Below are 22,742 nucleotides of genomic sequence, written 5' to 3' on the forward strand. Positions count from 1 at the left end.
CGATATATGAGTCTTTTGCTTCTTAGGAGGTCAGAGGTTCAAACCCCACCAACGATGAAGAGGGTATGTGAGTTTATTTGTTGCATTTGCCGTATATAAAATATATTATATCCTTCAAAAAAAATCGATGGAAGCCACAAATTACCTTTCTACGAGTGTTTACAATATTGTAGTCTGTATGGTATGGTTTAGTGTCAAAACCGTATATATGGTTTGAGCTTTTTTCAAACCGTATACATTTCAAACCACAAAAAACCGCACCTTCTATAAATACAATTTGACAAAACCACAAACCTAATCATAAATACAGTTTGACAAAAACTAATCATAAATACAGTTTGACAAAACTATAAACCATAATTAGTCGTACTACATAAATTCTAAACCATATAATATAGTATGATATGAACAATTTATACGGTTTAATTAACACCCCTAGTTTTTTCTAAGGCATGGTGAAAGGGAAAGTATGGGCAATTGATTGGCCTCTGGTTATCTATAAAAACCAAAAAGGTTTGTAAAGTTGAATAATTTTGTATGGCTGCAAATGAAGCTGGTAGCTAACATAAAGTGTGTTGGAAGCTGTATAGTCTCATAGGCATGGGTCACCTTCTTTTTCTTCCTTTGTAATTTTGCTGAATGATTAATCTATGAGTAGTGAGTGCTCTTTTGACATGAAAAGTTAAGTTTTCTTACCCAACAAGCCTTCTTTTAGATAAAGATAAATAAAATAAAAGACGTTCTGGGTACGAAAATGTGTGGGCGATATCAAAAGGGTTAACCATGGATCTACTGCTGCATTCACACCATCGAGTTCAGTTTAAATTTTTTTGATCTACTGTGCCATCTTACTAGGGGTGAGGTCGAGCAGTAGGGGAAAGGGTATGGTTGTAAAAAAAAGGAATAACATGGTTGAATTCATAAGCCAGGGTCTAGGGCTGAATCCATAAAGTCAAATAAGATGATAGCTTAATCATTAAGCTGTAAACAAAAACTCTAATATGGCTCAGCGAATAAGCCTCTAGTGCCATAAAGCTTCTAAGCCGGAAACAAACAATCTCGTGGTCTGCTTGTAAGCGTAAATGCTAAAACTAGAGGTGTGGGGGGTAGGGGATTTTAGGGTCAGGTGTTATCGACTATTAATATATTTATGTCTGATATTGTTCCAAGCTTCATTTAGATGTTTTCTCAAACTAGCTATATTCAAACCCTTAATCGTTCGGCTCGGGTTTGACCATATTTGATGTGTTGTATTATGTATTTATCCAATTATAGTCCTAGGAGCATGTTCAAATGAAAATCGTAAATATTTTGAAAACTGGGGAACCAACTATCCATATTTTTATTCATGATGAATGTCGTGATAGCTAATAATGATAAAAATGCATGACATAATGAATCATGAAGATGCATGATATCATGAATTAAGAAAATACATGATATTCACTACCAGTATGATTATTCAGAGTTATTCATCATAAATAATACATGAAATAGTTGGTTTCTATGTTCTCAAAATATTTATGGTTCCACTTGAACTTTCCCCCTAAGGCCCCGAATCAAGCTTTGTTCGGATTTTCTGCCACAATGGTTTTATATGTACCCTCTTATCAATCCTAGATTGGAGTTTTATGGCAAATCAGGACCAGTTAGAGCTTTCCAGATCCAATCCGAGCTTTTTACAGACCACGCGGACTCTTGTGCACTTGTAGCCAAACCAAAAGCCACATAAAGATGAACAGGATGCCTATTCCTTTAATCTCATCAAAAGAAAGATTCTTGAATACAAAAGAATGTATCCATACAGATATGTGACATCTCTAACATCATGATGCTTATATGACATACAATTTCAAGAACCCTAAAAAAGATTTAGATTCTTTTGAAGCTAAAACCGAAAGAAATATAGTACTAATACTTCCTCTTCCGTATCTGGAAGGTGGATGATCTGATGACATCATCATCCATCGTCAATGTTGTCTCCAGAACCTCCAAAGATTCGGGTTTTGTGAAATAGGTAAACAAGAGATAGATACCATCTAAGTAAGTGTTGGTCTCACCAGCTTTGTTTTTCTTCTTGATGCTGTAAGCAAGAGGGATGACACCCCTGTTGAATACCTCCACATACATGCCACCCCCAGCCACAAGCAACTGTAAAAAAAGCCATAAAATTGTTAATTAAATTAACCACTAAATGGATTTAATTAATCAAGATTTGTTCTTCCCACTTCCCTTTTTATGGCATACATCAGAAAGCACTAAGCTTTTGTTCGGTTTATAATTATATATAAAGTTATTCTTTAAGCCATAAATGCTAACCTACATGGGTTTGCAAAAGCCAATTTAAGTGCAGACGTGTAACGAAAAGGTAGCAAATCAATAGATTCATCGTCCTCATGTTGTGTTCTTGACTCAAAAGTGTGTAATACCAACCAACCAAGGCTAGTTTGTTGAGGATTCCATGTCATATGCATACAGAAAAAAAGATTTAAAATAAAGAAAGAAAAAGGAAATGGTAAGCCAAAACAGACAACGAATAAAAAAACAAAAAAGAATTGACTTTTTATGAGATCCAACAACAGATTTCAGAATGCAATTGTAAATGTTTGAGTTGAGTTGTTCTACTGATGTGGTCAGCCGACACACACGAGTTGTATAAAATTATTTGTTTATACATAATTTCTAAATTCCGATCTTGTGTGCCACATCTTTAGTTGCTACCTAAAAATGGGTCGTCTAACACCATGTACACGGGACCCACAAAATGAAAATATTGAGCAATTGAAATGATAAGAACCTTAAGGTTTTCTAAACCACCATTAAAGATCCTCAGCAAATGATGGGAAATGACAAATATCGAGTACTTTGCAATGAGTCCCTACGTTACCAAGGGTGCATTCGAGTGTTATATTTGCTTTTTCTTAACCAATTGGAGTGTTCATTTTTATTTTTTGCATTTTTGGAATTATATTTGTTGTTTAGAAGCAAAGAGGTAAGCACCATGCTATGAAACCACACTACCAAATGATAATCCATCACATCAATAACTCCTTGCTTCTTTTGAGCTACAACTCTACAGAGGACTTATGACTTCTCATATACCTCCATATTCTTATAAAAGAAACTTAAAAAGAAGACCCTTTAAAAAGAAACACTTCAAACTATTATTCAACTCAGACCTCACAATCTGGATGTTGCTGTTGAACTTTAGTCTTGAGTTGCCTATATTTCCTAATTTACATGAATATGTGCATTTCTTCACCAAACTGAAACTTTTTGTAATGCATACTCAATTATGTAGGACTCGAAATCAGTTTTAAATGACTCTGATAAGAAGGCAAATTCATATAAGGTGGAGAAGAAAAGTTGATGAATATGGTTATACCAATTTACTTCTATCTTTTAAGTAAATAAGGTATGAAACCTCCAAGAAAACTCAAGGCATCCATATAAATCCCGGAGATATGAATTTCTTGTTGGGCACGGATAAAAAGTCTGCTGAGAACAGAACCACACTTTTAAAGTATACCCTCAAGCTGCAATTAGAAATACACAAGTCAAAGGCATTCAAGAATAGCTATTCTATTTCCAGATATACCTCAACAATTTAGTTGTGGTGGCATGATGCTGGAATTGATAGTTAAGAAGTACAGGAGAATATGCATATCATGTGACTTTGAAGTCCTAAAAGAACAAATCATCTGACTTCTTATTTTCTTCAAGAAACTAGAAAGAAAATACACCCAAACCTTCTTGCAAAACGTTATTGCATAAGCTTTGCTGTAATTTACAAGAGTGATCCTACAACTATAGATTAGGATAGGAATGAGAAAGAAACCCAGTTGAGAGTTTGGGAACTATTGTGGTACAATACCCACAGTGAGAAGATCAAAACGAACAAGATCATCAAAGCACAGAGCGACCATATTAAGAAAACCCACCTAGAGAAGGCAGGATGAATTCTGAAGGGAAATACGCCTGAAGACCTAACTAGCCGTAAAGAGACAGAAGACTTGAGGGATCACTAAATCTGTGCAGTCTATATAAAAACCGAGGCTGTCTATTGGGTTCTGGACAACATCACAACCGGTATATTATTGGAGGTAAAGTTGAATAGTACTTTTAACACTCTTCGTTATCTATATTCTTACTTCAAGTACTCTCATTTTTGGATGTGCTCTCCTTTAATTGGTGGCCGAAGATGGATCAAAAACATCCATTACTTTGAAGGTCAGCGATGGTTGGACTAGATAGATCATGAACCAACATCATCCTGACCTCAAATTCACGTGCCAAAGCCTGACACCGTTTGCTCAATTCTAAGCATATCTTATGAGAGTTCCATAAGCGTAATTAAGGACTCGAATGCTTGAGTTGTGATATTGAATGCTAACAAACATAACCTGAAACTTAACACATCATTTTTCCAAAAATAAAGAACTCCACATTCCTCTTTTAGTGGTACAAACTTTGTGTAAATATCAATACATAAAACTGAACTTTCTTTCTATTCAGTAACTCTGGCACCATATCAAACTACTAAAGTGTAAACCAGTATTTAGTGCTGCACTTGGAAACTGTAAAAAGCTAACACGAATTTAACAATTGGAAAAGAGAACTCTTCTCTTTTTGATCGGAGCAAGTAACATAATTTGCAAAAAAGCTCCAAGAAAACAAATCCACAGATTCAACTCATTACAAGGAAATTTGGTCAAAATAGCCATTTATTGACTAGATCTTGAATATTGATCATAAGAAAGAAATACAAAAGTAGTTACACTCCAATAGTGGTTATATATTGGAAATTATCTATTGGCTACCTTTCCTATGTTGATATTGGGCTACTACCAACAACAAAATTAATGGGTCAAAATACTTGGAAGATTCCATTAACTGCTCGTTAATATGTAAAATCATCGAATTTAACAACAAAATGCAAACTAATGAGAAATCATCCCCAAGAGTTAGGTCATTTTGTTAGTTATATATATCAACTGATGCATTATTACATATTGAGCAACCATTATCGCATTGGTATTGAATTAGCATGATTTGAGATTTGATCATTCGGGAGTTGACTTTTCCCTTTGATTTTATTTGACTACCTTTTTAATCAGTCAACTAATCACTAAAACTAAATTAAAGTTGGATTTGATAAGGTCAAGTGCTTATTGTTTGATAACAACTAACAAGTTCAAAACCAACTTTTCCCAAGAAGTATAGAATAACAAATAATTCAGCACTTCTTTAATTTTAATAAAACAATAGAGAATTCAACAACACCAAACTTTGCTATGGTATCCTACATTCAAGCTCATCTTTACAAAACCAGATATTCATGCTTCTTTGTAGTAGGAAGGGATATACATTTCTCTTCTTCGAAATGGTCAATAATCAATTACATTAATTTCTGAGAGTTAGACACAAACTACACACAATCTAATGTTGTAGAGAACTAGAGATACCTTTATACCAAAGGACAATGGACAATCTTGATTTCTGTAAAAAGGGTATGTCACCACCCTCTGGATCGCCCCAACCACCGGTCGGAAAAAAACAGCCGTAAATGACATCATTTTATGTATGTTATTCAAAAGAATGGGACAATTTTGAGTTGGTGGCATATACATTTCTAGTTCTAGATTCCAAAGTGGTATGATGTTTTTAGTACACTGCAATTACTTTTTATCTATGTCTATGAAAACATGAAAATATAAACTTATTCTTAAAGGGTTGTCATTTTGGAATTGTATCCCTAAAATGGATGGATTATTAATAGATAAATTCATATGGATCTCAAAGCAAGTTAAATTGGGGATACGTCTACCTAAAAACTGCATATTAGCCCTACAAAATTGTAGATAATTACTGTGTGAATTCACAAGAACAAGACATGATAATTGAGACAAAACACCCAAAATCTACTTACAATTCGATGCTCGAATCGAAGGATGGCAGAAATGTATTCAAAACCGATATGGAATTGCAAAATCAAGTAATAGTACCTCTTCGTACTTCTGGGTAAGAGAGAGTCGCTCATCTTCAGACATATCGGGTCTTAAAACAGCCATTGTTTCATATTGTCTCAAACCAGGTGGGCATTGGGGCTCCTCTTTTTCTTCAATGGCAGTGGCAACAGAGCCGGATGAGTTGTTGGGGTCATCTTCACCTCCCAATCCTCCTTCAAAGAATGTACCAGAGAAATCAAGGGTTTGAGCCTTGATTGAAAAACCCTGAAATGGGTGTCTTCCAAATTGATGTTGGAAGTGAAATGGCGTAGGTTTGTTCTTGGCGAAAGGAGCTAAGGTTTGTAGCACAGGAGATGAGGCGAACAAAGAAGAAGAGGCCATTGTAGTTGGTTAAGGTGAGGGAGATGCGAAGTGCTCTAGTGAAGGGATGAAGTAGATAAGGAAGGGCCGTTGGCTTATCGTCTTCATTCTATTTTTATTTTTACTTAACAACTATTATATTAATATTTAGATTTATTTATGTCGTTTATTTTTCTAAGGAAATTAATTATATTAATATTTAGATTTATTTATGTCGTTTATTTTTGTAAGGAAATTAATTAAAGTATGGTTTATTTCTTAGCTATTTCTTTCTTCGATTATTTAAATGTCAGTATTTTTGTAAATGACACCTCAATGATTTGCGGAAGTAGTTTAAAGACAAAAAAAAAATCATTTTCTACCAAATGTGTCACTTGTAGACCCTTCAAAAATTCAAAAAAGAAAAATTCAGTTTCGATCCTCCTCCGCAAGTGGCATCTCTGCAGTAATATCAGCGCAATTCCAAGCTTTTAAAAGAATATTTTGGAAATGAGCGGATAGAGGTGTCTGTTATTAATTCTAGGTGGGGGTTACCCCATTAGTTTTGTATATAAAAAGAAGCTTGTGGAAAATTCATATGTCAATGTCCTATAAGTAAAATTCTCTTTGCAAGTTGATATGTACACATAATAACTCTGCAAGTTGTTTTAAGTGGCGGTTCAAGTGAATTTCCTCGATCCCATGTAGATTTTTTGAGATTTTGTTGTAGTAGAAGAGAAGGTGGAGGTGGTCAACGGTGGCGGTATGTGTAATGTTCTTCACTCATTTACGATAAATAATAAATAAAAAGGTCCCAACTCAAGCTGAAGAAACTTATTTAATGGTACAATGGTTGTGGAGGTGGCGATGGATGGTGGTTGATGATGGTTGTGGAGATGGTGGAGGAAGTTGTTGTAATGGAGGAAGATGTGAAGGTGGCCGACAATGGCTACTGGTGATGGCAGTGGCCCATGGTCACGACTAGCGGTGGTGACCGCTAAAATAAACATTGTATCAAGGTTATATATCAAACAAAGATTAAATATTAATATTTTAGTTTATTTCTCATTCTTGTCCCATCTTGTTTCACTAGTTTTGGTGGAACAAGAAAAATCATTTTTTGTCCCATGGTGTATAAGTCTGTCCCAGTTCTTGTCCCTAACTCATGTCGTACCAAATGTGGGACAGTGAGTATTTGTCCTGTCACATGTCATGTCAAACGTGGAAAGGTGAGTTTTGTCCCGTCCTATCTTGTCCAATGTATCAAACGCAGCCAAAGATAACACCTGAGAGTTTATGTGAACCAAAAAAAACTAGAAGTTTTTTTATATGTTTATGATTATATCATGATTGATTACTGCTATTTCTAGGTTTGTCTGTGTTTCTTAGTACACCGTGGGTTTTAGAACTAGGATTGAAACTTCTTTAAGACATGTTTGTATTGATACTCAATTTATCATAGACGTGAGCCTTGGCGTGGAATACTAGACCTTATTATTATTCCTAGAGGTCCATGACCAGGCTAACAGGGGGTGTCACACATAAACGCATAACGTTTGCTATGAGTTTCCATTTCAAGCCCATAATATTTCGATTCAAATTTTGGAACAAGGAGCACACCTACTTAGGCCGAGATTCTAAGGGCAAAAAACATCGTTTAACGTTTGGGGATAATTTTGTGTTTTTTGTTGTTTTTTCATTTTCATTTTTGAAACTTTTATGTTTGACTATCATCTTTTCAAGGCTTATTTATGTTTAGGCCTCTTATTTATGTGCTTCAGGTATAATTTGGATGGTGAGTTGTTGAATACAGATATTTCCATTTTCCATCCAAATATTGAGTTCACTTTGAATTCGAGTTTGAGCTTAAAGTTCGGTATTCATTGAATCAGCAAACTTTAGAAGAGGGTATTATCAGAATCAACATGTGTGTAATCTTTATTTTGATTTTCATACGCTCCATCAATGGTGGTCATGGAATATTTTCGTGTTCTTGATTCCTCATTGTTTGGGTGCAATAGTATCTACTTGTAGGCATGGGAAGGAGGCGGGGACCTCAATCCCCATCCCCGATTACTTATTTCTATTCTCGTTCCCGTCCCCATCCCTGCTAGGGAATATAATCCTCATCCCTATCCCTAACGGGGAACGGGGATCCCCAAAGGGGAGACGAAGATTTTTTTTCTCGTTTATTTAAGTTATTTTGAATTAAATGTGTGAGAAATCATACATGTTTAAATCTAAAACATTTTCAATAAACCTAAAACCAAAATGAATATAATTTAATATAAAAAAAACCATAACATCATATAAGAACTAATAACCTAAAACAAAAACAAAAATCAATTTAATCCAAAAAACTTAAAGTCAAATGTACCAAAAGATATTGAGTAATATAAAACCATATCGAGTAATATACAAAACTTATCGAATAATTGTATTTTGACTTGACATCCAAAATATTACATATTAACATCCAAAAAGTAACAATTTTAGATTATAAACCTAGTTTGGAAATAGGAAATTATGAATTACCGCTTTAGTTGAAATAAATAATACACACACACACACACATATATATATATATATATATATATGTGTATAAAATTTATTAATATATATAATGTATATATATATATATATTACAGGTACGGGGCGGGGAGTACCATACCTGTCCCCGTCCCCATCCCCATCCCCGATTTAGCGGGGAATCCCCGTCCCCAACAGGGGCGGGTGGACTGGGTTGTCGGGACCCATTCCCATGCCTAAACACGAATTGAATCCCTAGCCTCTCTATCTCTCGACACATATAAACTTATGGGCGTTTGGTTTGTCGGATTAATCGTGTTGAGTGAAAAGAATACCCAATTGGATGGAACAATTGAGGGTATGGGTTAGACCTAACATGTTTGGCGTCTATGTGTATTAAAAATTCAAATATAGAACTTTGATACAAATCATATAAAACAATCTCAATCGTTTATCTAATATAATGAATATCGATTCAATTAATATAGTAATTGTGTTATAATATAAAACGTTAAATTATAATGAATAAACCTTAATTATTTTTATAAAATTTTAATAAAGTAGTTTGTATGATTTATAACAATTAGGGGTTGTTTCCTAAACACTTACCTTGGTAAGTGCTTACCGACTATATTACCTTATCGGTGAACATAACAAGGACATCGAGTCTTACCCGATAAGAGGGAAGACAAGAATCGAGAGTCTTACCCAGTAAGTGAGGGTGATGACTCTTACCCGGTAAGCGCTTACCGGGTTATAAATGTTTGTCGGGTTATCACCCATAGTTATTTCGTATACACAACTAAATCGAGTGACGTGGACAGGAGTCCATCGAGTCGGACGCAGTTACGACTTGTGCTTTCTGCTTAGGAGTTGTATGCAGTTCGGGATTAGACGTCAAACGTCCGTCGTCTCATCTTCGCTGGATTGCCTTTACTCTTTCCCTCTAAACAAATCAGAAGAGGAAGAACCCCAAACCCTCTATTTCCGTTCCCAAGGTTCTACGAACATGGTAAACTGGCTGAATTATCACTCATGAATCTATGTTTCAGTTATTGTACACTTTAATCTTACTAAAACCTGTGATTTTAATGTGCACAGTCGGCGCTTTTCAATTTCCATTCATTTCTGACGGTGGTGTTGCTGGTGATCTGCACTTGCACTTTCTTGAAGATGCAGTTTCCTGCTATCCTTGAACAGAAAACTGGGTTAGATACTCTTTTACCCAATTTCCGATCATTAGAGAACATCCAATTTTGGTTTTTTAATAATCAATTATAGGCTTTAGTAAGGTTATGAAGAGATTTTCTAATTCTGTCATCTGTTTGTGTGATGCAATCTGTATCTAAGCCATTAAATCAGCCAATGTTGGAGGTGTTCCAATGATTAACTAGTGAGAACAATCGTAGAAGCTAAAAGATGAGTAGAGGAAGATAGAGATATATAGAGAGAGGGTGCATATCCATACATATATGCATATCCATACATATATGCATATCCATACATATATGCATATCCATACATATATGCATATACATACATATATACATATACATTCATATTTTACCTTTACTATGCATACGATGATTGTCCTTAATGATCTAACAACCATTTCCTGCATTTGAGCAATACATGTCAAATGGCATTCTTATGTTGGACACATAGAAGGGGATCATTACAACCCTACAATTTAACAAACTATATGTTTTGGCACTTTAACAGTATCACATAGATGGTTAAGTGTCCTTGTTGTGGCATTACCTTGCCGTTACGGCATTCCCTTGCATTTTGACCGAGTATGAAAGACTATTACAACAGCATTGGAGGAAATTTATGATGATCTCATGGCTGAACTAAAGGATTTGAAGCAGACTGCTTCTTCTAGAGATTACCATGATGAGTTTGATAGCATAGTTAGCATAATGCAGTTGTCTGCCGAGTATGGACTTAGTTGTTTCTATCACTGCCTTGAAGTCGAAATGCAGTATGTAGTAAGGGCATATAAGCTCCACGTCAGAGAGGCCTACTGCTGGGCTAAGCTGCGTGAGGCCGCCCTCAAAGCCAAACAAAACCAAACGCACTGCCAAATCACCCTTTTATTCACAATTGGCACAAAAGTTGTTCCAGAAACCAAAAAATATCCTAGAGGCTGGAATAGTGTAATTAAACAGAATGGAACAAACCACTAACCAAACATCACAAAAGAGCTTTAATCCTTGATGCGATTTAGAGGATAAAAGGGCCATGGTTGGGTTCCGGTGAAAATGGAAGTTATGGTGAGAAGGGTAAGAAGGGATGTCCACCTTTGGATCAATCCTATATGAAGATCAACACTAATGCAGTGCACCGAGATGCACCAGATCAATTCCCGTGATAAGCGCACTTCATGGGTAGGGGTGAGATTAAAAGTGATCGGGGTCCATATCCCTTCTTACATTTGTCACCTTAACTCCTATTCTCACACGATCCTTCGTCAAAAGGGCCAAGGGTCTTTATTTATTTTGTGATGAGAAGTATGAGGCAATCCATAGTTATAAAGGGACATAAGAGTGGGAAGAAGAACTTGCGTATCAGCTAATCAATCAACTTGCCCAATTAGTCACAAAAAGTACCCAGAGATTACCAATCATGAGATTTACTTGTCATCATGGCAAAAGGCCCCTTCAAATGCAATTAGTCACACGAAGTACCTACAACGTCATTGATGCTTCTTAAGCACATAAAGTGGGTCATAATTGGTGAATATTTTCAGTGGAGAATGCAGGGTATGACATTCATGGCAGATTTGTTCTTGATGGCTTCATGGGTTTGTGATGTAGTTTTTGGGGACTCGGTTGTTCACTTCCTTAGGCAAGTTAGACTTTGATTTCTTGAATCACCCACATACACTTCACTATGGAGCGAGAAAAGGTGATGCGAAGAGGGGATATTGCCAACTGCAAAGAGGGTGAAAACTATGAGCAATCATAGAACTTGAAGGTTTTGTAACAAGGGGGGTGAAAATTGTGGGCAATCATAGAATTGGAAGACGTTGCATCAAGGGGGGAAATGTAGCTCATAAAAGAGGATCCTTGCCTGAACTCGAAATATGTACAACCCAAACGCTAATTCATTTCCGCAAACCCCCCTAAGTACTAGATAACTACTTCGAGCTCTTCGAAGAACCCCCCTGTTTCAGCACGCTTCCCTCACTTGGGTTGGGTATGAGTATGATCATCAAATCCCAGTAAAACATGCCTTAATTCCCATAAACCTTGCGGCCTTGTAGAGACCATTTGCCACAAAAAGATGTTACTGGTGTCTGAACTATTAACGCATAAGTTTTTAGACCAAGGAATTATTAGACCCCATAACAACTCTTTTACCTCACTTGTTATATGCATATGGCAATAAAGAAATGTAACGTCCAATGTTCCACATTTGCATACAATCATGTATTTCATATAACAAAAAAAATACAATTTTACATATTCGGTCTCAAATATAATAAAAGCTACATTATAAAAGTAGCTACCAAATTTCTCCATTCTCAAAATCTCTTTACAAAACTTGTACTCATAAGCAGCATGCAGGTACAAGTTACAACACATTATCTTAAATATCCACATGCAGGCAATCATATAAATTTCTTCATAAATTCCCTTTCCCTTAACATCTGGTTTCCTGACTTGTAATGCACCATTTAAAACACTAAAAATGATGATTAGACCAAAAGGTCTAGTGAGTGAATTCCCTTCTTGTCTGCTATTACAGGGTGAATAATCACCAAACACATTTATAAACTCATATATGTAATAATAACAAATATACAACCTTTTGATAAAATAAACCTCTTTTGTCGCATCTAAAAGATGAGATATTACCAATTTATCGCATCAAGTAACCCAATAACTCATTTAACACATTATGATATAGCTCATTGCATCAAATAGATCAAAATGTTAATGAATTCAGTTTTGATCTCAATGTTAGAATTATCGCGGATGCCTCGCCCAACTATCGCGGTTACCCCGCCAACTATCGCGGATTCCCCGCCATCTATCGCGGTTATCCCGCCAACTATTGTGGATGTCCCGCCATCTATCGCGCCAACTATCAAGGTTTAAACGATGAACAAACTCGATGAGTTCTCTCATCTCCCAAAGCTTGGGCGATGAGCACCCCTTCATCTCCCCCAAAGCTTGGGAGATGAGCACCCCCTCATCTCCCCCAAAGCGTGCGAGATGAGCACCCCCTCATCTCCCAAAGCTTGGGAGATGAGCATGCCTCACATAATAATCCGAATCCAAACACATTACATAATTTCATGTATCAAAGTAAATCACGTACTTTACAAAAGCTTTGTAAAAAATCACCTCATCCGATATTAACTGAAATCTCACCGAACCTCTTACTTGGATCTTTCTTCTTCTTTGAATGAAAACCATCAGAAAAACCTCCTCTCCCCACTTTTAATCCTCAAAATCTATATATATATATGGCTTCTACCCGTTCCACTTTCACTCTTAGGAGAACCACGTCACTCCACATCTTCCTCTCGAAGGGCTTTGAGAAGAGGAGCACTCCACTACTGGTACAGAGGCCAGATATATATATATATATATATATATATATATATTCTAAGGAAAGGAGGGTGAGGCGGTGCATCGGCATGCACCCAACCTCCTTTCCCTTATGTGAAATGACTTACAAAACCATAACATCCAACAATTCTTATTGGACCAAACATTTCAAACCACAAGGAAGTGACCACAATTTTCACCTTTTGGTCCCTTACCTTCCATCAACCATAAGCTTTTTACCCCTGAACCTTCCATCGTTATTTATTTCGAAACCAAGATCAACAAATTTAAAACTGAACATTACAAGAAAAAAGATGGACGTTAGAGAAGGTGTATGGGTTAACGGGGATTCAACAAGATTACCTCATACCCAGAGTCACCCCAAGAGTCATCCAAATTTGAATCTCGTTATGAACCCCAATCTGAGTCAAAATAAAAAATCTCATTGATTGGAAGGAGCTAGTAAACCTTTTGACTTTGTCTGGTGTGAACAAGTGTATACAAGAAAAAGAGAGCCCATGGTGACTACTACGCAAGAACAATTCTTTAACAAAACTCCAGGAATGAGGTAATAATGAATGAACCAGATCATGATTCTTCATCACCAACAAACCATCCCTGGACCACTCTGAGCCTCTTAAACCTAACCAGGACCTACACCTACTGATTGCTATGAGAAAGAGGAATAGAGAATGCACCAAAAGGCCCCTATACACATTGTCTTACTTTGTGTCCTTTGGAGAAGTTTTCCCTAAACGATCAAAGTTTCGTTTCCACCTCGAACACAGTCCTTATTACTAGCTCATTATCTGAAGAATTATGATAGAAAGAATGGAGACTTGCTACAGAAGCAGAAATGGATGCATTAGAAAAAAGTAGGACTTGGGGATTGGTTGATTAACCAAAAGGATAAGGAGGCAGTGGGATGTAAATTGGTGTATACAGTAAAATTTAAGGCATATGGCTCCCTCGAATGCTACAAGGTGCAGTTAGTTGCGAAAGGATACACACAGACTTATAGAGTAGATTATCAAGAAGCATTTGCTCCCATAGCATAGATGAATATAGTGAGGATTCTGTTGTCCTTGGCTGTAAATTTTGATTGGGAATTACAATAGTATGATGTGAAGAATGCCTTCCTTCATGGTGAACTAGAAGAGGAGATTTATATAAGTATTCCATCGGGATTTAGCGGAGCTGGGAAGAGCAGAGTTTGTCGATTAAAAAAGGCACTATATGGGCTGAAAGAATCCTTACGTGCTTGGTTTGGACGGTTTTCCATGGTGATGATAGCTAGTGGCTATAAGCAAAGTCTTGCAGATCACACACTTTTTATCAAGCATTCTGCCTCAAAGGGAGTCACTATTTAATTGTGTACGTAGGTGATATTATAGTGACAAGAAATGATAAGAAGAGAAGGAGGCCTTGAAGCAACGTCTAGCCAAGGAATTTGAAATAAAAGATTTAGGAAAACTGAAGTATTTCTTGGGAATTGAGGCGGCTCGATCAAGGTAGGGAATTTTATTTTGCAACAAAAGTATGTCACCACCTGCTCAAGGACACAAGCATGACGGCAAGTAAACCGGTTGGGACTCGCATTGTATGGAATCACAAATTAAGTGAGGCTCTTGGAGATAAGCCGATAAATAAAGATATGTACCAAAGGCTCGTTTGGAGACTCATCTATCTTGCACATACGATGCCAGATATAGCTTATCAAGTCTGCTATCAGTCAGTTTATGCTGACCCTGGAGAAGTTTATCTACAAGCAATCTACCGAGTGCTTCGTTACTTAAAGGTGTGTCCAGGGAAGGGAGTTTTATTCAAGATTTAATCTGCAATTGATGTTGCAATTTACACAGATGCGGATTGTATTTGTGAAGGGTCTCTCATTAACTGAAGGTCAACTACAGGCTATTGTACTTTTCTTGGAGGAAACTGGATATCATGGAGAAGCAAGAAAAAAAGTATGGTATAAACATCAAGTGCCGAAGCAGAGCTCAGAGCTATGGCAACAGGAGTATGCGAATTATTGTGGGTCAAAATTAGTCTCAAAGACCTAATTATTCGATGGAGCGAGCTGGTGAAACTATACCATGATAACATAACAAGTCAGCCATAAGTATAGCCCACAACCGAGTGCAACATGACAGGACAAAGCATATAGAGATAGACATGCACTTCATCGAAGAGAAGTTGGATCGTGGACTGATTTGTACTCCGTTTGTCCCTACTGGACTTTAGCTTGCAAATGTGATGACAAAGGGACTCTGTAACATGTTTCATGAGAATGTTAGCAAGTTGTGAATCGAAGATTTGTATTCACGAGCTTCAGGGGGAGTGTAGGAAATCTCAGTAATCTTGGGAGAGATTTCAGGGAATCAATGGCAGGAAATAAGTGGGTTAAGATATTTTCCTAAAATTAAGAAATTGGGTTGTATGCTTTCTTTGTTTAGGTATAGAAAGTCTATATATAGACAAGAAATGGTTGTACAGGAGAATAACAAGAAAAAAAAATCATTAGGAAAACTTTAAGAATGTCGAAGACTGAACTAAAGTTTTGTCTTCTTATGCACTAGTCACTAATCTTTAGATGCACCTTCCTGAGATTCGGGAACATGATCTTATTGATGATATGGATAGATAACTGAAGTGCTAGAAAGGTTGCTGTTTGACACAGTGAAAGAGTTTCTGATTTCTGATGTCTATGTCTGATTTCTGATGTCTATGTTAATTCCAAAAAATAGGGGTTAGATTGCTAATTGCTAATTCCTAACTTATGCAAACATTCATTTGTTCAGATGGAAGGGCTAATCTATTTGACTTATTTGTAACAAATCATTTTGGAGATGGCTAGACAAAAATTAGCAGTAAGAACCTTTTAGGCAGATAACAGTATCATGCTTTGAGTCGATGTGCAGCCACACACTGGTTCTATGTCTCCCTTTCTTATTTGTTGCATATCAGTAGGTTCTCTCTCTTATATTTTGGTAGAGTCATAGTTGTTGCTTGGTTTGCTCAGGCAATATTCTGGTTGTTTGTTTTTCAGGTTTCGGGGTTTTTTCTGGAAGGCTGCAAGAATAGGTATGTTTCTGATGGTCATTTACATTGGCATTATGCTCTTAATGTAATACTCTGCTTAGGATCACAATAAGTACATAGTTCAACAATCTAACTCATAAAATAACCATTGTGGAAATCAACATGTCTTTCATGCTTTTAGAATGATGAGTAGCATAGCATACTAGTAATACTAAGTGTTGTGTTAATTCTTAAGTTTACATGGTTAAACGTGCTTAGACGAGAGTAGTACCAGGATAGGTGACCCCCTAGAAAGTCCTCGTGTTGCACTCCTTTTTAGATCTCTACCCTTTGGGAAAGGTCTGCATACATCATACGAGTGAGATGTACCGGGTATGCTTAGTTTGGTTTTTACATGGATTCTATTTGTGTTGGTTATCCAACAATTTCAGTTTGTGGGTTCCATTTATATCGTCTTAGGAGAAATGGACATTGATGCTGGTCCATGTGGTATATACGAGTGAACTTTTAACATGTTTCTCTCATACTACTGATTACATTGAGGTTCTTTAGAAAAAGCGTGCATCTATATTGCAGATTGTAAATATGGCATCTCACTTTCACTAACGCTTGAAACAGGTGAACGGTTGAGCCCATGGGTGGCGGCTGGATGCTTCACAATGGGCGTGTCGATCATATTTTTCTGAGTGACATTTCCCTGATGTTGTGAAGTAAAACAATAGCTTTGCTCTTCAACTTTAATCGTAGGTTGGTATTTGATTCCTTTAACCCTTGTTAAAATTTTGGTTGTGAAAGAAAAGATGAACCTGTTTCTGTTCATCATTGAATACAACCGGTAGATATTCAGACCACACTGGTTACAGATGATACACACTATAACCCAATCCTAACATGATTCTGATCATCGTAAGTCATGATATCCTTGACCCTAACCTAACTGAAATTGACATACTTCAATTACATGACCCCATTTGGGACATTAATAACTCTATGGTCTATGCTAAACATGTAATTTGGGTCTTAATTCAAACACAAAAAGAGTAAACCGAACGAACCCAGTGAATCCCACATGCAGTAGGGCTTGGGGAGGGTTGGAGGTACACAGTTATTACCTCCATCCTTTGGAGTAGAGAGATTGTTTCCGCATAACTGTCCAAATGAGCAAATGCTCATCAAGTATAAGGGCATACTAAATATCATTTGTTTGAGCAGCCAAAAGGTTCATAGAAAGATAGGCCAATTTGAGATGAAATCCAACCAAATATTTTAGCAAGAATTATGATTTTTCGCAATCTGAGGGTCTTATGATCTCTTGACATAAAGTCAGAGGTAATCTTTTCAGATGAAAAGGTAAGGTTTGCGTACATTTTATCCTGTAGACTTTATCTTGTTGTTCGGGTTGTTACGAGTACATGATGTGGTCATTTGGGACATGTCATGTAGGGGGTAGGAGATTACCGAGGCGCGACAAATGAGGTATGACCTTAAACATATTCGTTTCGTTTTCATTCCCTATACTTTCTTAAAGTTGCGATTTACTATTCTACCCTTTTGTTTTCCCTTTATGGAAAGGGGAACAGTAGATCCACAAGTTCAATCAAAATGCCCAGAAGACTTTAGAATCCACCCATGAGTTTAATTAAATGCAAAAGGAAACTTTACACAAATCCAAAACGATCAAATCTTTGCTTAGATTTGTTGGTATATTATATAATGATGGGGTCTAAACACGAAGGTCAAAAGTGTAAATGCAACATTACCAGGCTACCCCTAGTAAGCAATGACATATGATATACAGATATTTATCATGTATTTTTCGTTTAAAAAAACAGTAAGTAGGACATCCTAACAATGACAAATATACAAAAAAATATATAGGGGTACCAAACGTGGAAAAGGAAATTAAATGGGTTGTTTGAGGGCAAAAATGTCATTATAGCATCAATTGCCATCATCTACTCGAATCATGATTAACTTTATATTAATTATTAATTAATTAAACACTAATCACAATAATTAAGAGTGGGTCAAGAACATTAATAAATAATAGTCGGCAAATTGGTTCTTTTATGTGGCTTTTTGTATCTTTATCTATGTATTAGTTGAGGTTGATTTGTAATTTTAGTTGTGGATTGGATCATATTTACTTTTTTTTTAAATAATAATAATAATAATAATAATAATATTTTGATTTTAAAAAATATAAATAAATTAGAGAGTCAAGAACAATATTATATCGTAAAGCTATTTTTCCAACTTGGTTATATGCTTTTTCTAGTTAAAAAATTGTATTTAGACAATGATGAGTGAGCAACACCTTTCTTGTTTGTCCTTAATGTAGAAATATATATTTTCTTTATATTAATAAACTTTTTTATTTTAAATGATTAAATTTTGGATTATATTTTAAATTAAAAAACTATTGAATTTTTCTGTTTCAAATAATTAAGTCTCTAAACTTTTTTTACTGAGTAAATAAACCATCGAACTTTTGTTACTAACATTCTTTTTGGGTGTGTTTGGTGTCCAGACAGAACAGAACAGAACAAGACATAATAGAACAATTGTTCAACGTTTGGTAAGATAAATATGGACAAAATAGAACAAGTAAAATGACTAATTTACTCGTGATGGGTTGTTTATTTTAATTAATTTATGTAATTTATTAAATTGTAATAGAATAATTATTTTTTATAACAAAATATATCATTTAAAGTTTTCGTTAAAACAATTAAAATTATACCAAATAAAAAGTTCATGTAGTTTTCTATTTTTACTTTTATCAAATTTTTACATTATTTTTTTATTATTAATATATAATAAATTACATAAATTAATAAATTAATAAAGATATAGAAACCGTATAAAAATAATATTTTGAGAACAATAAAAATGAAAATTTAAGAAACATAAAATACAATAAATAAAATTTAAAGAATGAATAAAATATAAAAAAGAGACATATTTGATGTTTTAGAAGAGAATTAGTTTTATTTTGAGGTTATATTGGTAAAATATAAGTCTGTTCCACCTTGTTCCACCCTGTTCCATGGGGTAGGGGTGGAACAAGTCTGTTCCACTTTGTTCCACTATATTTCTGTCTGTTCCACATAAAATTCATGAACAACATGGGACAGGGATCCAATTCATGTTATGTTCTGTCTATGTCCAGTGTACCAAACACACCCTTAAGTTTTAACCAAAAAAAAAGTTATATCTAATCGGCTAAGAGGATTTATAGTATAAAAGCCTAAATAAGTTTTACCATTCAAACCCCTCATCATTGTCCATTCTCTAAACCACCCATCGTTGTCAACTTTTGCCATTACTCTCCCTCTTTTGGGTTTGTTTTTTCTTCTTTCGGTTTTCTCTTTTATAACAATTTAATGGAGAAATGATAGGGAGATTGATGGTAGGAGCCATCGACAGTGATGGGCAATGTTAGAGAGCAGACATCGATGAGATGACGAGTGGTTTGAATTACGTAGGATTTAGAAATAGTTTTACTGTTTTAGGTTTTTTTTTTTTTTTTAACTTTTAAAACATCTATAGCTGGTTTAAGATAGTTTTCAATTTGTCATGTATTTTTCAGTCTAATTACTAAGAAATAAAACTTACATAAAGTTGATTTGACTTTTGATTCTATTTTCAGTTATTTATTTATTATATTCATTTATTAACTTATTGCATAGCTATCCAATCTTTTTAAAATTAGTTAATAAATTAGTCTACTTTGATTTTATGTTTTAATTAAGTGCGGTCTTTCTATTTAGTTTCTTTGTTTTTTAAAGTAAAATAAAATATGATTATTTATATCCAAATAAATTTCTATTTTTTATACATATAATATAACTAGAAGGGTACTCGTGCAATGTAGCGAGATAAATCTTGATTTTAATATTTCATTTTATTCTTTAKCTCAGTCGATGTTATAATATGGTCTTATGTGATTTTGATAAAGCGATAATGTTTTTATTTTTGAATAAAATATAAGTTTGAAGATATCATAAAAATTTGACAAAAATATATCGATATTAGTATCAAATTAACTATTTAAATTTTTTCATTTTTTTGTATAATTTTTTAATTCAATTTTTTTATAATTAATTTAGATACAATAACGAAGTATTTGGTTTAATAATATAATTTTCTTATAAAGATAATAATTAATTATTTTGTTAGAACTCGATAATATCCTGATTATATTTTAAAATAAGATGTTTATCCTCTATTTGATTATGTTTATCCGCAATTAGTTATATGAATTCAAACATCGAGCTTTAATAAGGTGTACTTTTACATAATTTACTTGTAATATTGAATTTTAAGTAAACATTGATTTTATGTGGTTTTGAGAAAGTGATAATGCTTTTATTTTTGAATAAAATATAAATTTAAAAATATCATAAAATTTTGAGAAAGAAAATCGATAATTACTTTTTAAATTTGGTATACTTTAATTATAATTTATTTTAGATTTAGTAACAAAGAAATTTAATTTAGGTTTAATAATATATTTTTTTATAAAAATAATAACTAAGTATTTTTTTAATTATAATTTAATTTTAGGTTAATAATATAATTTTTTTTAAGATAATAACTAAGATTTCTGTTAATTATCAATGATTATTCTAATTATATTTTAAATTTTTTATATTTAAAATGAGATGGTTATCCAATATTTGATTATGTTTATCTGCAGTTAGTTAGACGAATTCAAGTATGGAGTTTAATAAGTTGTCCTTATGCACAATTTACTTGTAATCTTAAATTTTAAATAATATGCATCAATAAACAGTACTTCGTGCATAAAAGAATCATATTTAAGAGTTTTTGTCAAATGTTTTATAATATAGTATATATATGTAATAAGTAATACCATTTGACATATATAACTCTTGGTGAGACGATTATGTATAGTATGATCGAAAACGCCTATTTATGCGTGACAGGAACTTGGTGCAGTATCAAGTTCTTTTTTTTTCCCAGTATTATGTATCAAAGAATTAAATTTCTATACTGTATATCAACCAACGGTATATGGCTTTTTTCGGTTGGTACATGTTGGTATTGATTTTGACCAATTTCGAATTATGTGTATGAAAAAACCTAGAATCAAACTATGACCTATAGAAGATAAAGATAATAAATCATCAAATAATATATTCAAGTACTGAAATAAGTAAAAAAAATGGTAGAGAAACCTAAATCAAACCTAGAGTTGATTGTTTAGCTGTTTTGATAAATGAACAAGAAAGAGGAAGGGATTTAAACAACATCGTCAACTTGTGTTATGGGGACAGGGCGGGGGCGGGACCACGTTATTTGTCCCCATCCCCGATCCACGATTTTGTGGGGAATCCCTGTCATCGAGGTACCGGGTTCCTCAATGGGGCGGGTCTCATTCTCATATCTATAATAAATTGATTTTAAAAAGGGAAATTAATTATTTTAATTAAATTAATTATTTTTAGACTTTGCATTCATATTTTAGCTATTTCTCCTCCAGTATTTCAAAAATGTCACTAGTTTTGTAAGTGGCACCTCTTCAATTTATAGAGGGGTCAAAGTGTAAAAAAAGAAGTTTCTGAATCAGGTTCGTAAGTGCATGGACCAAATCTGTAAATTATCCCAACACTTCCTGCCTTCCCGGAGGTGCTACCTGTGATTCATCTAATTTATAGATTTGGCCCCTGCATTTGAGGATCTGGTTAAAAAACTTTTTTGTTGTATTTTGACCCCACCATAAATTGAGTAGATGTCATTTACGAACCTAGTGATATTTTTGAAATTTGGGGAAAAAAATGGTTAATAGATGAATTCAAAGCCTAAAAATGACTATTTATATCAATTACACACATAATTAAAAGCAATTATTCCAACTTTCATCGATAAAATCACATCTAAATAATATTTTTCACATTAGGTTTCAATAATAATCTCAATTTGATCAATAAACATGACTAATTAATTTTAAAACACACATCTAACCACCCTTTTATATATAGGGTTGGGTTCACGTGAGACCAAGGGTTTTTCGTGAGRCCCGTAAGACCAATTTATGTTCATTGATCAAATTTATGAATTAATGATCTAATGGTTGCAAAGTTGCAAGGTGGCAATTTCGTAATTAGTGAGAAGTCTCGTGGCGTTTATAAATGTTCAGATCTGACAATTGTAAATCTAATCTAAAGGTTGAGAATTGGTCTTACGGGTCTCACGAAAACTATTGGTCTCACATGATCCCAAGTCTTTATATATATATATATATATATATATATATATATATATATACTTGGGA

General features: G+C 34.4%; 2 protein-coding genes across 2 annotated transcripts; one reads left to right on the forward strand and one right to left on the reverse strand.

Moving 5' to 3' along the window:
• Nucleotides 1–1,731: 1,731 nt before the first annotated feature.
• On the reverse strand, nt 1,732–6,440 carry LOC112521257 (30S ribosomal protein S6 alpha, chloroplastic-like). The gene is made up of 2 exons (XM_025130011.1): nt 6,006–6,440; nt 1,732–2,151 (listed from the first exon to the last, which is right to left on the reverse strand). The coding sequence occupies exons 1-2, from the start codon at nt 6,348–6,350 to the stop codon at nt 1,912–1,914; spliced, it is 585 nt and encodes a 194-aa protein (XP_024985779.1). The 5' UTR covers nt 6,351–6,440; the 3' UTR covers nt 1,732–1,911.
• A 3,237-nt stretch (nt 6,441–9,677) lies between these two features.
• Nucleotides 9,678–17,271, forward strand: LOC112521910 (protein kish-like). Its single transcript, XM_025130916.1, has 4 exons — nt 9,678–9,849; nt 9,939–10,045; nt 16,449–16,483; nt 17,060–17,271. The coding sequence occupies exons 1-4, from the start codon at nt 9,715–9,717 to the stop codon at nt 17,125–17,127; spliced, it is 345 nt and encodes a 114-aa protein (XP_024986684.1). The 5' UTR covers nt 9,678–9,714; the 3' UTR covers nt 17,128–17,271.
• The last annotated feature ends 5,471 nt before the right edge of the window (nt 17,272–22,742 follow it).

Source organism: Cynara cardunculus, assembly GCF_001531365.2.
Source record: "Cynara cardunculus var. scolymus isolate 2C chromosome LG 11, CcrdV1, whole genome shotgun sequence".
Lineage (NCBI taxonomy): Eukaryota > Viridiplantae > Streptophyta > Magnoliopsida > Asterales > Asteraceae > Cynara > Cynara cardunculus.

Bases quoted from the DNA above. Each gene is read 5' to 3' on its own strand.
- LOC112521910 (XM_025130916.1), top strand. From the start codon at position 9,715: ATGCAGTTCGGGATTAGACGTCAAACGTCCGTCGTCTCATCTTCGCTG. The intron at 9,850-9,938 runs GTAAACTGGCTG...TAATGTGCACAG, and splicing joins CCCAAGGTTCTACGAACATG to TCGGCGCTTTTCAATTTCCA. The intron at 16,484-17,059 runs GTATGTTTCTGA...CGCTTGAAACAG, and splicing joins CTGGAAGGCTGCAAGAATAG to GTGAACGGTTGAGCCCATGG.
- LOC112521257 (XM_025130011.1), bottom strand. From the start codon at position 6,350: ATGGCCTCTTCTTCTTTGTTCGCCTCATCTCCTGTGCTACAAACCTTA. The intron at 2,152-6,005 runs GTACTATTACTT...CTTTTTTTACAG, and splicing joins TTACCCAGAAGTACGAAGAG to TTGCTTGTGGCTGGGGGTGG.